We start from the raw sequence: 16,399 nt of genomic DNA, 5'->3' as shown, positions 1-16,399 counted from the left end.
GAACCTGCAACACATGCTACCTTCCTGCCTGTGCCCTTTTTGTCTCCCATTAGCCTCTTCATAAGGCAATTAAGGGGTGCCTTTAGGTTCTACCCGCCTCGTCTCCCCGACATCCTCCTCTTCTTCACTCCCTGGCAAGTTCCAGCTCTACACACTTCCCTGAAGCTCCAGGAAGGTGCAACATCCTCTCATTCTACCAGTGAATGCTGTTTCCCCCCAGCAGATCTACCTGCCCTTTTTAAGGATTGCCAAACGCTAGGCACACACCTTTATTATTACCATTGCAATTGTTTTTTTTTAATTGTCTGCGTTACTATTTGACTATGAGATCTTTACATCTGTCTTTGTATTCTGACAAGTGGGGCAACTCATTGTTTATAATGAATACTTAGACATTTTAATTAAATTTTTATATTGTACCTAGTATAGTTTCTGGTACAAAAAGGACCCCTGACAAATATACTTCTTTAACTGAATTGGAACAGAAATGTCAATAAATATTTGTGATATAATGTGGTATGTTATTACAGATATGTCCAGAGTATCATGGGATTCCATAGAACAGATTTCATACTATCCTAAGAGTGGGGAAAAATATATCTCAGGGAAGTCTTCCTAGAAGATATGACATTTGAGCTGGACCCTATGGTCTAAGCAGGCGTTGGCCTGGGCAAAAAGGAGCCTTCTACGCAGAGAGAACTAGCAGCTGGAGTAAAATATGGCACTGTGCAAGGGCACACAGTGGCTGGAAAACAGCAAAATGTGACATCCTAGAGCGTCAGACATGGATAGGTGTTAAGCAATACGTTTGGAGCCAAAGTAAACACTATCTGTGGGATTTGAATATGACCCCAAAGAGTAAAAACCATTTTATGTTTTTCCAAAAATAAGTGATCTGTCCAGACTTGTGTACAGAAAAATGTGGATGGTGAATAGGAAAGGGAAAGTAAGTTTGAAGGAGGTAAGATCAGTCATTGTAGCACCCCGACCAGAAACAGCAACTGCAACAACCCCAGGGAGAGAGGGTCTCCACCTGGATCCACTCAGCCCCACCTGAACAAAATTTTTTCTTCAAATTAAAGTCTCTCAAAGTAGAGTTCACCACAGGGAGGAAAGGTGTATAGGAGGGTAAAGTCTCTGGCCAAACGAGTTTAGAAAATTCTGGATTATGCAGGTTTCTTAGAGGAGGACTTTCAGAGCCTTTGATGTGTCATATATGCTATACGGAATGGTCCAAACTTATTTTGCTACTGAATCTCTTTCTGAAATCATCTCAAGAGTCCAGAGATTAAAGCAATATGGAAAACAGAAAACAAAGGTTAGTGTCAGTTCTAGTTCCTGGCCGGAAAAGAAGAAAAGACATAGTTTTCCATGTGATGACAACTGATATAATGACTGAACACTCTCCTGTGAAAGTCTTGCATGTGTTCATTATTGGAAGATGGAGCAGACTCCCATGGAAATATGAGTGGTAGCATTTAGTCATTCTGTTTGGAGACACGCTGAGCAAATTCACCTGCTCCTCCCAGGTCCCCCATGTTTGTTCAGGCCTGAAAGAATCAGACCCACTGTTTGAAAGAACAGCAATTCCTGCCCACTGGAACAAAGAAGCCGTGTCTGCAGTGCCTGAAATATTCCACTCTCACCAACACACCTCATCTGCTTTTGGTTCAGTATGTCGGGGAGAGCACACTACCTCCAATCTCCTTACCCTGAGAGCTGTGTCCTAGATGGCAGGTGACCAGCTCTGTGGCCACGGCCCATGCATCATTACAGTGTGACACAACTCACTGGGACTCCCAGGTACAGGCTTCCCCTTGCCTGAGCTATGGGGGCAGGGGAATCAAACATCCACCCATCATCTTATATCTTTAAATGAGCCTTTGCTTCAGAATGTCTTCCTTGGCAGACCCAAGGCCATTTCCCGGCTGAGTCCCAGGGGCTAAGAAGTCTGGGCAGCTCCGTTTGTGGCTTGGGGGATTGCCAGCACTAAAATCAAGAAACTGTCCAGATCCCTAAGTAGGGCCCCTGGAGCATCTGGAGGGAAGGGTCCTAACACTGCCTTCATCACCTGCTGGTCTGAATTGTGGAAGCATGAAGAGCTTGAACTTTAGACACTGGCTCTCCAATTTTCTTGCCACGTATTGCTTTCACTATTCAGACCTCCTCCTTAGTCTGTAGAAATAGCATGAAGCTCTTAGTGTATCATTTGCAGCCTCAGGTGTTAAATAGTTCACATTTATCTTCCATGCACTCATATCAGGAAATTAATCCAAGAGAAAAAAGGACACTTGGGCAAGACTAGTAGTGTTTGTCAAGAGACAGAGAAGAAAATAGTTTTTCTGTCTCCTTGTCCAGTGTTTTCTTTACTATGTCTTTCCCAATGCTGAAAGAAATTCAGTTTTATTGCCTAGTTTTCTATCTTTTACAAATCTATATTGCTTTTCAGACTGAACTAAAGCAGAATCTAGAGTCAGATTACAACCAGATTCAAACTCCTACCAGCTCCACAACCTACCAAGTGGAAAAAGTAAATAACCCTAGGCAGATAACATTTGCAGTCAGGATTCCTTCTGTGGGGGTGGGATAGCACCTACTTCATATAAGGTCATGTGAAGTTTGAGATAGTGTGTAAAGAGCTTGGTGCAATGCCTAGCAGGTAATAATTACTTAATAAAGGCTAACTATTTTTATTACTAAAATTATTAGCATGCAATGAGTATGTAAGGTAAATAATTAACATTTAAATTTATGTCACAGTGGAAGTCTATATATTTGGATGTACATCAATGAATTGAAAAAAGTTTTTTCTACTTAAGCCATGTAGATTTCTACACTAAAATTTTGTTTTTGTCCTTAGTTTTGAATTAGTTTAACAAGTTGTCAAGAAAACTCACAATGCTAAATTTCCACCAATTTCTTCATATATCGACCCTTTCCTAAACATTATTGAATTACAGTACTGGATCATTATAGGCATTCAGTAGATGTGGATGGAAGGATGGATGGGTGGACAATGGATAATAGTGCTAAGGCCGATGACTAAAGTAACTCTTCTTGATTCAGACTGGATAGTGGCCTAGTTTCATGAGAAGTCATCTGGGAAAGGCCAAGGGACTGGGATAACTTGGTGAAATACCCAGAGTTCTTGATATGAAGGGCAGATATAGTAAAAGTGAAGGGAAGTAGAAGGAGGGGCTGTGATCAGAGACTGAAAGGGGACAGTATGAAATCCTACAGTAGAGAAGTGGTTTCTGATGATGAGAGGCCCAGGGAGCAGCCCAGAGGATTCCAGTCCAAAGGGTGGGGTTCTGGACTATTTGGAGTCTAGGAACTCTCAGTTCTGGTTATTGGATGGGTGGTCCAAATGACCTTGTATACAGTTCCAACTCGGGATTTAAATGACCTGAATTAATGAAAGCCTACTCTATATTCCATCAAGTTAGTCCATGAAAGAGAGAGGAATTTTTTATATAAAACCAAATTAAATATGAAATGCATTGAACAAAGATATCCATTTATAATTCTTGCTTTATTTTTATCTCAGCAAATAAGGGTGGTATTGCTTAAAGGTCAAGTAAGTGTGTGTGTGTGTGTGTGATTGAGAGGAAAAAAGAAAGAGAGAGAACATGCATTCTTGTTTTGTTGTCTGACCTTTTCAGCATTTGAGCTCCAGGCTAGCTGTGAGAAGCAATGCTGGACATATTATATATAGTAAAATGTGGCCAAGAGCCAAAGACATTCTGTTCCCCACTCCAAATTCAGATACTTGAAATTCATACTCCAAATAAAACTTCACAGTAAATTTGGGCTTGGTGAGCATAATATCTGTGCATGGGAGGATTTATTTGTCATTTCTATTCATAGTACAATTGTTCCTCAGTATCCAAAAGAGATTGATTCCAGGACCCTGTGGATACCAAATCTACAGAAGCTCAAGTCCCTTATATAAAATGGCATAATATTTGCATACAACACATACAAAATGTCTGTGAACTAGAAATCATTTCTATATTACTTATAATACCTTTACAATGTAAATGCTGTGTAAATAGTTTTATTTCTTAGGGAGTGATGACAAGAAAAGAGTATGTACATATTCAGTACAGATCCAATTTGTGTTTCAAATATTTTCATTGTGGGACTGGGTGAATCCATTGATGATAACCTGCAGATACAGAGGGATGACTATTACTGAGCACCTATATGTGTTGGGCACTGTTTTGGGTATTGATTTTTAAAAGATTGTTAAGCCATGAGATGCATTATTTAAATAAATTATGAAATTACTTTCTCTTTAAGAACACAAAAAAATTACAATCTGTATTCAGTCATGCACAGAGATTGGGAAGTGGAAATGTCAATAACTGTACCTAAGGATACCAAGGAGGAACACACCACAGCCTTCCCTACTCCTATCCCATTGAGGTACACAGGGAGAAATCATTAAGTCTTCTCAGGAGCACACAGAAGTTCAAGTCTTGTGCTATGCACTTTCCATCATCCAACCTAATGCCTTACACCTCATTTCCCTTCTAAATTCTTTTCTGGAATTTTCTGGAACTAAATCTGTAATCAGTAAAGTTTCCAAAATCCTCATTGCTCTGATCACTTCCTGTCTTCCTGGTCTTGTTGAAACATGGTTTTCCCTAAGGCCCTGCTTCCCCTATCAGCTCTCAAGGCTGTGTTCTCTCTCACACCAAGTATCTCAGGACTAGTATCTTTCCTGCTACTGTTACTGTTTTAACCAGATTGTGACCCTTCCTCTCTCAAAAACTCCTCTACAAATAGGGAAGGGTGGAAGGATGAAGGGAGGGCAAAATTATGGGGAAAAAATAAGAACCAAGATATATCATGTCAAATACAAGATCCCAATGATGAATGTAACTATACTATATACCTAAAAAGTACCAAAAAATTCCTCTAAAGAAGAGAGCTACATGGTAGCCCTCTTACTCTATGATTGTGAATAAGAGTTATGGCCAGAATGATACTTTGTTTAACAATTTACTGTATAAAATCATCTTATATATAATATATAAATATTATATATAAATATACTATTTAAATGTTATATTATGTAATATATATAAATGTATAATATATATATTTGAGACAGAGTTCCGCTATGTAGCTCAGGCTGGCCTTGAACTCATTATATAGCCCAGGATGGGCTTGATGACTGTATATGTGAAATTTGCTAAGAGGGTAGACTTTTAGCCTCCTTATCACACAAAAAAAGAACTTTATGAGGTCATGAATATGTTAACTAGCTTGACTGAGATAATCATTTCACAGTATACACATATATCAAATCATCACATTGTGTACCTTAATATATCAAATTTTATGTATGAATCATACCCCAGTAATGTTAAGGTAAAATCACCTTAGCTGTTAACCTTCACAACAGCCCACAGAAGTTGGTCAGGTGGATAGCATCATTTCTATTAGCAAACAGAAAACGGGGAAGAATAGAGGCTTAAGTGACAGGAGCAAGGTCAATCGGTTGAATGTGGAAGGCTAGCTCATGCCCACAGCCTCCTGATGCAAGCCCAGCACTTTTTAGCAAGTCACCACCTCTCCATTTCTGTCCTAGTAACATGAACCTATCTCCAGCTGCACCACCAGAGACATAGAGCTCTGATCAACAAAGGCTCTGGAAAAACACAGCAGGAGCAAATGTTTACCCAGTCGCTGGCCTTTATGCCGGACAGGGTAAGCCATGGACAAAAGTAGGAGGTTGGGAAAGATGTTTTTCTGGGTAGATTAGTGTTGCTTACCGCTTTGTAGTCACTAGCCTCCTCAGAAAGATGGCCCACGAGCACAGGAAGCCCCCATTTCAGCAAAGTCATAAATCCCTTCACAGCAGGCCCAAGTCTGTAGCTCACAGCAGGTTGGAATGGCAGGCTGCTTCTCTGTCACATGCCCTGACATTCTTGTATCTAATGGAGATTAGTCAGGACCTTTTCTCAATGAACATCACCTCAGATACTGTTATTCTAACACAAGTTCATCCATGATGAGAAAAATTTTGCTTGATGTGTGTTATGAAATTTTTAATGATTCATATCATGCCTGTTTCCAGAAAGAAACACCAACAAAATTATCAAATACTGGAATCAAAGAGCAAGAATGCAGCAAAGGGAATTCTGTATGCAGAAATCTTAAACTTAAAATGCCTGTTACAAATGAGCAGGAAACTCCTCTCTCAGCTTCCTGGCAGACAACAAATGTTAAAAGGAAAAATAGGTTACAAAATTCTAATGAATTCAATCTTTCTTCTCCTTCTCCCCACCCCTCCTTCTCTTCTTCTTCTACCTTTCCCTCTTCCTTTTCCTCCTTTTTTTTTCTTTTTGACAGAGAAGGCAATACTAAAATAGATTTCCAATAAACATATCAAACAGCTTACAGGGTATTGTTTTCATTTACCAAGGCAGTGTTTTTCAAAGCTATCCCTCTTTCTCCTCACAGGTTTGGGATAAATTGCCTCATCCAGTTTGAAGACTTTGCCAATGCCAATGCCTTCCGCCTGCTCAACAAGTACCGCAACAAGTACTGTATGTTCAATGATGACATCCAAGGTAGGTTTCCACACGCCCGACAAAGCCACTGCAGACTAGGACCTTTTTACAAGGCTTGCCAGAATGCTGAAGCAAGGGAGAGATGACACCTAACTGCTGGATTTCTGCCAGCAGCTGTTGAAGACCGTTAAACTTTAATTCAACTTCTACTTAAGTAGTTCTTTGCTCTATGACCTTGAACAAGTCCCTTAACTTTGCTAAGCCTCAGTTGCCTTAGCTACAAAACGGAGATCATTGTTACATCAGAGATGGGTAAAACTCATGAAATTTAATATGTTTGAGAAATTTTAAATAATGTTATTTGAATTTGAGCAAATAATTTATCTGACAACAGTTTCATCATATATTCTGCAGAGATGACAATAATAGCCTTTGAAGAGGTTTGTATAAATTTAAAGTACTAGCACAAAAGACCAAAATATCAATCACCACAAAAATGGCCTTCCACATCCTTAATAACCTGCTTTTAAATTTTTAAACACAAGGTGTGTCCCCATCAAAGAGTTAGGACATTTCCTTCCCTGACTTTGACTGAAATGTGCACTGCTAAGAATGACAGGCCTGGAAGACACTGGCACCAAGGACACTGAGTGCTTCAAAAGCCAATGTAAGTATCTTCTAGTGCAAGGTCCACTGGTCACCCATTCCAGAGCCCAGAAATATCTTCTGCTTTTTGCTATGGAGGTGCCAGTATCTGAAACTGGAGCAGGAAGGGTGGCCCTCTAAGGGATTATCTGACCTGATCCAAGAGTTCTCAGTATGGAGCCCTGGGTGTTATTCCTAACATTTTGTAAGAGCCAAGAAAAACCTTGATGGGTCACAGAGGTTATTATTTAATACATGAAATTTGGCCAACAAGGTCTGTTAAAACAAAAGATCCATGTCAGATAAAGAGAATGAGTTTGTGGGGACAGGAGAGTAAGACTGACCAACATCTCGGTCGATAGATAATTCTTCTAGAGGCCTCACAAAGTCTCAACTTTTCAAGTGAGTTTTCATGAAGTGAGAGAACTCAAACCCAGGGAAGACTAACTAAGTTTTCTAGCTGAATATTTATGATACAGCAGACACTCTTCTAGGGTCTTTATACCTTTAATCTTATGAGATATTAGCAGCTATATCTTATGAATAAAGAAGCCAAGGTACAAAGAGAATAAGCAATGTATGTGGCCAGTAACTATGCAGTTGAAATTTGAATCTGGGCATTTGGATTCCAAATTCCAAGTTCATAACCACTCACCATACTGTTCCAGGTCTTACACTCATATAACAAAACCACATGCCTCTTTCTTTCCTTATTCTGCTGTAAAAGAAAAGCGATAAATTTTTTTTGTATTTGTTATGGATTTGCAAGGAATGAGATAGCAGAGTTGTAATATACTATTAGATAATTAAGTTCAAATGTATGATTCCAGTGCCTGAAGACTGGGTCCCCAGAGAATAGGAGATGCAGAAAAGAAAAGCTGGGCCATCCTCACACACTCCCATCTTCTCAGCTTCTCCATTCTGTCTCACCCTGGCCCTAAGCCTGGGCTTGGGACAGGCATTAGCTGGGCAAGCCCAGCTTCACCCAGACAAGTTGGGCACTCTACACAGGCATGGCAGTTTGGTCTAGAAGAACTGGTGGGGGGCATGGAAGCATTCTCTCATCGCTTGTTATATCCTCACTCTCAACCTGGTGGACAGGCAAAGTACCTGTGGCCTTGGAAGAAGCACCTGCTGGCTAGCCCCTGGCCAGCTCCCCTTTTATAGAAGACACCCATGAGAGAGCAGCAGGACAGCCATCCCCAAGAACCAATGTGCTACCATGGCCAGAGGGTGGAAATGGAAAACAAACCCAGCCAGTGCATAGATTCTATCTTTACAGACACAAAGACAGCTCCATGTGTACATATCCTCATAAACATAGGAACCCAACTGAGCCCTGCAGTCCATCAGCCACCACCCTCTGCACTGCTGCCAGAATATGACTCTAAAATGGAAATATGGCTGGCTATGCTTCCCCTTCTTCGTGAGAAAGTTAACATTTCTACAGTGAAATATATGGCTTCGGAGTCTTTCCTCTGACCTCTGACCCTCTCTTCACTCTGACTCCTGTGATTTTTTCCAGTCATTTCTGTGTGTGAAAGTCCTACTCACACATTCCCATCATCTTTGCCTAAGTAACTCCTATATCCACCAAGAGTCAGTTTGAAGGTCTCCTGCCCAAGCAGTACCTATGCCAGCCCCCACTGTCTCAGTCTGATGTGGGTACCCAACAACATGTTCCCCTCTGACTGCTCTCTTCCCTCACTATAATCGTATTTTTTGTATTGAATTGTACACTTCCCTGTGAGGTATTAACCTTCCAGTGGAAGGCACATCTTGGCTATTCTTCCCTAGCTCCCGGCAGAGTGCCTTACTAAACATTAGTAATTACTAAATGTTACAAAAGTAAATGAATGATGTCTCCACACACAAACTGACATTCTCATAATCACACTCACTCATTAACATGGGTTTTTCTATACTGAACACCTGTCACTGCAGCCTCTCTCTTGTCCCAGTCATCATATATATGCTTACCTATAAATATACCCCCACATATGCTTATACTCACACATATTTACACATATGCACACATACATACATATGGAGCATTTTTAATTAGATTAAATCAATCCATTTGTTTAACTTTATTGATTTTATGTCCTACTTATAGACTTCCAGATATAGCCACATGGAACAATTTTCTGAGTATCACAGCAAATGAAAGAGGAATTTACCATTCTTTTCTCACAAATTAGAACTAAATCATTCATCTACAGAGCTAGGAAATAGTACTGGGATGGTGGGGACTCTAAAATTACTCCAGTCTGTGTTGTGCACAACCTGATATTTAGGTGTGACCATATAATTAACAACAACGAAGAGGGGGACATGGAGATGTACCACCCAGACCCTCCTTCTCAGAAAAACTTGTTGCCCCAGCTAATGGCAATGCTGTCAGTGAAATTAGGCCATGCCTCACACACGGAAATGAAAAGGCCCAACCATTTCACCGATAGCAGGATAGAGATCCAGTGGGTTTAGCTGAGGCTTGGGGCCTACCACACCTCTCATCTTCCCTATCTACCCCATCCCACTTCCTTCCCCTGCTTTCCACAAGAGCACTTCTTCAAAACATCCTGAACTCTCCATTATGTGCTATTTCCCAGGGGACACAAACTGTGCCAAAGAGCAACATTTTGCATGCACACAGAACTTTACGTTTGAACAGTGTGTCCCATCCCGATTATATCACAAGTTTCTGGCAACAACCCCCTCTTCCTATGGGAGGGACAGATGTTACTGTCCCTTGTCATTGATGAGGAACGTAGAGTATAAGAGGTTAAAGCTTGCTGGAGGTCTCATAGCAAGAAAGATAACAAAAGCTGGATTAGAACCCAATTCTTTCTGACAGAATTCTCTGCTCTCTTTAGGAGATTAGGCTGCTAACTGCCTGCTCCCATATGCAAGGTGGTAGAGCAGATCCTCTTGCTAAGAGTTAAAGTCTAAACCCCAAGTGGGTGTGCTCATTACTGCTCCCCAGAATCCTATTGCAGTGATCCTCTCTCCTCCTCCCTGTTCCAGTCTCTCCTCTGACTTCTGCAGTTTAAAGAGGAGGCCCCAGGAGGGGAAGGGACTCACAGCTGGCTAGTGATGGGAACAGGATCAGAAGCCTGTGATGTGCACTCCCACTATGTGGGCAATGAAGGGACTGGTGAGGAATTTCAGTACTAAAAGGCCAACATGGAAGATGCAGCTCATGCTATTTACTCCTCTTTACTTCCAATACAAAGTAAAAAGAAATGAAGCATTAAGTCACATAGTGGTGCTCCCAAAAGAGCATGATTAAAGTGTGCTTGGAGTGAGGGGGAAAGAGAAAAAGAGAGGGGTAAGCAATGACAAATCAAGGTGGTAAACGGCAACAAAAACCACACTGAATGAGTCCCAGTCCATCCCAAAAAGACCTGGGGACAGATTGTCAGAATGTGCTTGGAATCCACCCTCTACAGAAAGTGAGACTGGAACTATGCTGCCTACTCCAGATATCATCCTAGCCTCATATCCTCAGAGGAACAAGGAACGATAAAAACTAAAGTCCACAGGAGCCCCCAACACTGAGCTCTATGGGGCAGGTCACAGCCTGGTATGGTACAGGCACTGGAGCACATTATTTGAACTGTCTCCTAGTCAGTCCACAGCCCCACACACCTGAGAATCACTGATACCCACGCAGCTAATCATGACTGGGCTCCTGAAGTCACAGCACTTGGGAAAAGAGGTCTCCCGGGTCTCTGGCTGTCTCCTTTGACCCAGCCCAGCTCAGACTTGCAGGAAATCCCAGGCCAGGCCAGGCTAGTCCTTGGCAAGCAGGGCTGCCAACCAACTGAATCATCACTGGCAGCCTCTTCAGGAATTTTTGAATAGGCAGAGACTCAGGTGACTTCTGTTGTTTCAGCTGCAATCAGAGAAGCATCTCTGCTCTTAGGGGAGGAAAAGAAGTCTAGATGGGAAAAGGCAGCAGGAATCATTATACTAGGGAACAGGGCAATTCCAACATTGGGGAAAATTGCATGCAGGTCTAGAAGGTTGCTGACCTAGTAACCTTGGGCTGCCGGCCCCCACGTGCAAGTTGACCACAGAGTGTGACTGGGGACAGCAAAGCCAGTTGGTTCATCAGCTCCAGAGCATCCTCCACCCCACTGGGCTTCCCTGGATCTGCACTTCTCTCAGTCCTTCCACACCCCTGGGACCAAACAGCTCATCAGGGTGCCTGTGTGCTGTGTCAGGCCAGCACCACCTCCTCCACTTGAAAACTTTGATTTGTGAACAAGGTGCTTAACACAGACACTAGACTGAAACAAGGCTACACATGAATTCTAATTTTTCTGCTTAGTGGTTTTTTCCAAGTGGCTTCAATTTTCAGATTATTCTTTTCCTTATCTGTAAAAATGGACTTAGCAGTATAAATAGCCATGTGAAATAATCAACCAATACCATTGGAATGGCTTGGATGCTTTTCTAAGGCCATCATCTATTCTGGTTGGTTGGCATATAGTTACATTCCTTTTTTAAGTATTTGCAACAGTATTCTGTTTATGGTGCTCATTGTGGTAAGGATTGTAGGGATATGTAAGCAGGAACAAGTGTATATCAGTGTTCACTTTGTTATACCTGTTACTGTGTCTCTGGTACATAGTAGGCTCTTGACAGTAGGTATGGGAGGAAAGGAGGGAGGAAGGATGAGACCCAAGGCAGAGAGGAGCTGATGGAGAGGAGGACGGGCCCTGTGTGAGCACAAAAGGAGCTGCAGAAAAGGAGGCAGAACCCACCATACTCTTCCCCACTTTCCCAAATATACTCTCAAGTCTTCAAACCCTTTGAATTTTTCTGATACCTCTGTTATTTTGAATGTGATTTTGAAGAGCTTTCTGCCTAGAACTCTATTCCCTCTCTTAGCTAATTTTTAATTTTTCTTAAAGGCTCAAATGTCACCTCCTTTGTGATATGGCATCCAGAGCCAAAGAAGGGGTGTAGAGATGACCCCAACCTTTCCCATGGCCCATTTTACAGAATCCCCCAAGTTCCCCAGAGCTACAGATGGGTCTCTCAGCAAAGAGATGTACAACACACTGCTGAACACCTCTGTGATGGTTAGAGGGTTCTAGTTGCTACAGTTGTGGGCAGACATGGGCATGGATAGTGCAGCTCTGAAGACTTCTAGCTGGTTTTCTCTATTTACAAGACAACAGGGGTTGTTCTAGCTGTGAGGGGTCTACAGACCCCACCTCACCACCATATACAATAAGTAGGAGTTCGAGGTCTTCCCTTGATCTCCTCAAAAATAAAATTTCCCAGTCCCTCCAATCTCATCCCTCTCCAGTCCCCAAAGCCTTCCTTTTCACTAAGCTCTGTATTCTGAGGCTGTTCTCTACTAACAAGGTCATCCCGGCCCTGAGGTTCACATGAGTCTCATGTGTCTATACCTGGCTCCTCAGAGACCTTCCCTTTCAGCCTACTGAATAGCTAAAACCCTCAGCTTTCAGAGACCTGAGAAGACAACAATTATTTCTTCTAATTCCTCTCAAAAAAACCTAACCCCAGCTTCTCTGTGGGCCAAGAACTGCCATTTAGAGAATCCAGGGACTCCAGAAAACTCCCCTATGACACAGAAATAGTGTTGAAGTAGTCTAAAGGTCCCCTTGGTGACCAACAAGGGAAATACGACTTTTCTAAACACTTATGCAATGGCAACTCATTGAGAATAAGACTGTTTTGTTCTTCTGTATATATTCAAGGACCAGTGAGAACAGAACAGGCACTCAGTATGCACTAATGAGTAAATGATGGTAGTAGCTGGCTACTATTGGAAGTAATTCTTGTTGGTCATGGATGCAAGTCTGGTTTTACAGTAGAAGCTGTCCAGTCCTACTGGAGCCCAGGCCTCCACAGACACTTTGGCTGAACCATGGCCAACACTACCTCTCCCCTGACTTTCCTACTGCATGAGGTCAACAGTGTTACCACTGCCGGATGAGGCAGTAAATTCTACCTCTTTCCTCCAATAACCAATTGTTCAACATGGAAACTCCTAGCCTGAACTACATAGTGAGACCCTACTCAAAAAAAAAAGGAAACTCCTTTGATTTCATCATATGTGACTTTTAAAAGTAGAAACTACATTTTTAGCTTGTTCTTTTGTGCTATTTCCTGAACCTACAACCTCAAGTATTCAATATTCAGGAAATGTAATTATGGAAGTCTCCCTCTGAAGAAGAAAAGTTGTTTTTCTTTCATAACAAATGGGAACAACTAGTCATACTTTTAGTTGTCCGTGAGCATAAGCCACGTTTCTGCCCATTCTCAGACCCCCAAACTTCTCAGACTGGTTACTTCCAAAAATCTAAGCAGTTGCTTTCTCCTGCATTTTTAAATTCCTGGCATAAATTCCAAAATGAAAGGAGACAATAACTCCTTATGATGGGTAATGATGGAGATGGTAACTTTATTGTCCAAACTTCATAAGAGCTGCTGTTTTCCCTGTCGAATTCTGGGTTGTAATTAGGATAGCTTGCCAACTGAGAGGATCACATGAAAAGAAGATCCCAGAAAAGAGACCAAAGTACCCAACAGTGCTGCCAGTGAGTGTGGGGTTCCAGAAACTAAGTCTAGAAAGAGTTCTCTATAGGAAAATGCTGCTGAGAGGTCCAACAGGAAGGCTGGATTTGTCAAGGTGAAGGTGATTGGTGACAATGACAAAAAGTGGATCAGTGTTTTGATTAGACTGAGTTTCATGGAAATCAGGTGGGGGAGAGATAAAGGCAATAAGTACTGTATATTCAGCTCTTTACAAGAGTTGACTATAAAAGGGATAGGAAATAGGGTAAGACCTACATAAGGTCAAGGGTGGGCTTTTTAAAGCTGGAAGCTTAATAACATATTTATGAAGATGGGAATAACCCAGTAGAGAGGGACAAACTGAAGATCCAGGAAACAAGGGAAAGAATTACAGCACAAATTCCTCAAAGGGGCAAGAATGACAAGATCCAGTACACAAAAAGAAGTGGCTTTAGCTAGAAGCAGAGGCAGTATCTCAACATTTACAGCAGGAATGGCAAAATACATGGATATGAGGTAGAGAGCTTATAGACTTGTCAGTGAAATAATTCGCAAGTTCTCTCCTGATTGCTTCAATTTCCTTTGAGCTTCACTTACTTCTCTGAGAAAGAGAGAGGGGGAAAGTACAGCTGTAGTAACACAATAATACCTAAATTGTAGAGTTTTGTTAAGATTAAAAGAACAGAGGCAGGTAAATGCACAGAATAGAGCCAAGGTCAGAGTAAGAATGATCAATAAATGGTAGCTGCCCTTTTATTGAAATGTGAAATTCTTTCTCATCAGCTTTCCCATTGCTGTGTGTCCCCACCCCTTCCAGAGTCACAGCTGTACAATGGCACATCCTACATTTTCTTTCCTCAGCCTCCACTTTATCATCCACTCCACAGTTCTTCCCAAGGAAACCATAATGCCATTCCATTTGCTCCAACTCCTATCAGAAAATGCAAGCTGGACGGAAGACCCTAAATGGTCAAAGCAAACACACTAGGCTTCTTGGCTTTGCTTCTCACTGGGTAACTAACCAGACCTAGTCTGACTGACTGTCGCTGTCTCTGTCTCTGTCTCTCTCTCTCTCTGTCTCTCTCTCTCCCTCTCTCTCTTCTCATCTTCTTATTTGTACCATTATGGGATACCACAATCTCCATTCAGTTCCGAGCTTCTGAAAGTAAGCCCAGGTATTCAATCCTCAGATTCTAATCCTAAAATGTATTTAATACTCGAAAAATAAAAGGTTCATGAAAAATGTGGAGTCTCTCAGAAACTCTGGCCAAACGTCTTTGGCGCCATCTGGTGGCAAATACTTTGTTCAGGGGAGGCGGAACCCTGTCCTGAAATAGAATCATATAAGCAGAAAATTCTCTTCAAAGATAGGAAACTAGTATTTCACTAAAGACTCCATTTGGTTCAATGCATCTCAGACTTGAATGGGTATACAAAAATTCCAGGGAACATTTGAAACATATATTCTGACTCAGTAGAACTAAAATGAAAGCAGGTTTTGAGGGACAGAGAATGTGAGTGGAATGGAGTTGTTTGCAGGAAGATAGAGAAATGGAGACAGCCAGCTGAGTCAAGTAGATTTACTGTAGACTAACAAGTCAAGAAAATGATGGACAAGGGCGATTTGGAGATTTGGAGAGAGAGTCATGCAATGCAACTCTCACTATCTCTTTAAGTGATTTAAATAATTATTTATATTTGCTTTCTTGGATGGTAGTTTGGAGTCTGTTTGTTTTTTTTAGTACAATACAGTGCTAATTCTGCCATGTTATAACCTGGCTTTAGTTTATATTTTTAAAAACAGACATAGGAAAAGAAGGGGTGGCCAATGATTTCTTGGGGAAGCACAGGATATCACATGGTCAAAGTCTTAAAGAATAAAAAATGAACGCAAAAAGCCCTTTAGAGTGGGAAAGGTGTGGGGTGAGACCACACAAATATAAAACAAGTGGCATGTTTAGGTACTACAAATAATGCTACTGGTATAGGAAGGCATGAAGCTGCAAAGGTAGGTTGATAATGATCAATACTTTTCTATACAAAAACTAACAAAGTATGTCACAATTTCTTTTCAATACTCATCACACCTGTACTCATTTAATAACTTCTTTCCAAGCAGGAATGAATTTCATCTATTCGGTTACCCTCAGTACCCAGAGTCTGGTTCATAATTGATGTTCAATAAGTAAATGAATGCAACAATTTCCAGAGATCTCTGACTACTGGTGGTCATAGTTATTTGTTCCCAAGCCTTCATAAACTGGGTGTTTCCTGGAGGCAGGGACCATGTTGGATCCATCTCTGTCTTTCTCAGTGCCTGTAATGGGCTGTCACCTGATAAGTCTTCAGTAAATGTACAGTGAACACATTGGGGACCTTGAGAGAATATCCCAGTGATTTTCAGCCCTACCTCTGGGTCCCTGCAGCATTCTCTCTAGGCCACAGCTGTGTGAAGACAGGACAGCCTGCACCCCATCATCTAGAGAGTATGTTCTGCTTAGAGTCCTGCCATCTAACATACACAGTGATGAACAGGCATTTGTTAGGCTCCAAATGATTGCTGAGCTCCTTATCTCTGCCCAACACATAGCCTCTAAGCCAAGCATAAATCCAATTCATGTTCTTGAAGAAGCACCACCCTTGAGCCCACAAAAAAAAAAAAAAAAAAAACG

At 41.5% G+C, this 16,399-nt stretch overlaps 1 protein-coding gene across 2 annotated transcripts in view; it reads left to right on the top strand.

Annotated features, from left to right (window-relative positions):
* The window catches only part of Me3 (malic enzyme 3), a 199,280-nt gene that overhangs the window by 168,289 nt on the left and 14,592 nt on the right, over positions 1 to 16,399 (top strand). For both annotated transcript variants that reach the window (XM_010633727.2, XM_033764266.1), the window contains one exon: positions 6,475 to 6,584. In XM_010633727.2, coding sequence (XP_010632029.1) covers positions 6,475 to 6,584 — 110 coding nt within the window. The remainder of the gene's footprint in view (positions 1 to 6,474; positions 6,585 to 16,399) is intronic.

This window comes from Fukomys damarensis, unplaced genomic scaffold (assembly GCF_012274545.1).
Source record: "Fukomys damarensis isolate Sample0158 unplaced genomic scaffold, DMR_v1.0_HiC HiC_scaffold_16, whole genome shotgun sequence".
In the NCBI taxonomy this organism is placed as follows: Eukaryota; Metazoa; Chordata; class Mammalia; order Rodentia; family Bathyergidae; genus Fukomys; species Fukomys damarensis.
The sequence above is the reverse complement of the archived record's forward strand: the minus strand, read 5'-3'. Positions and strand labels throughout refer to the sequence as shown.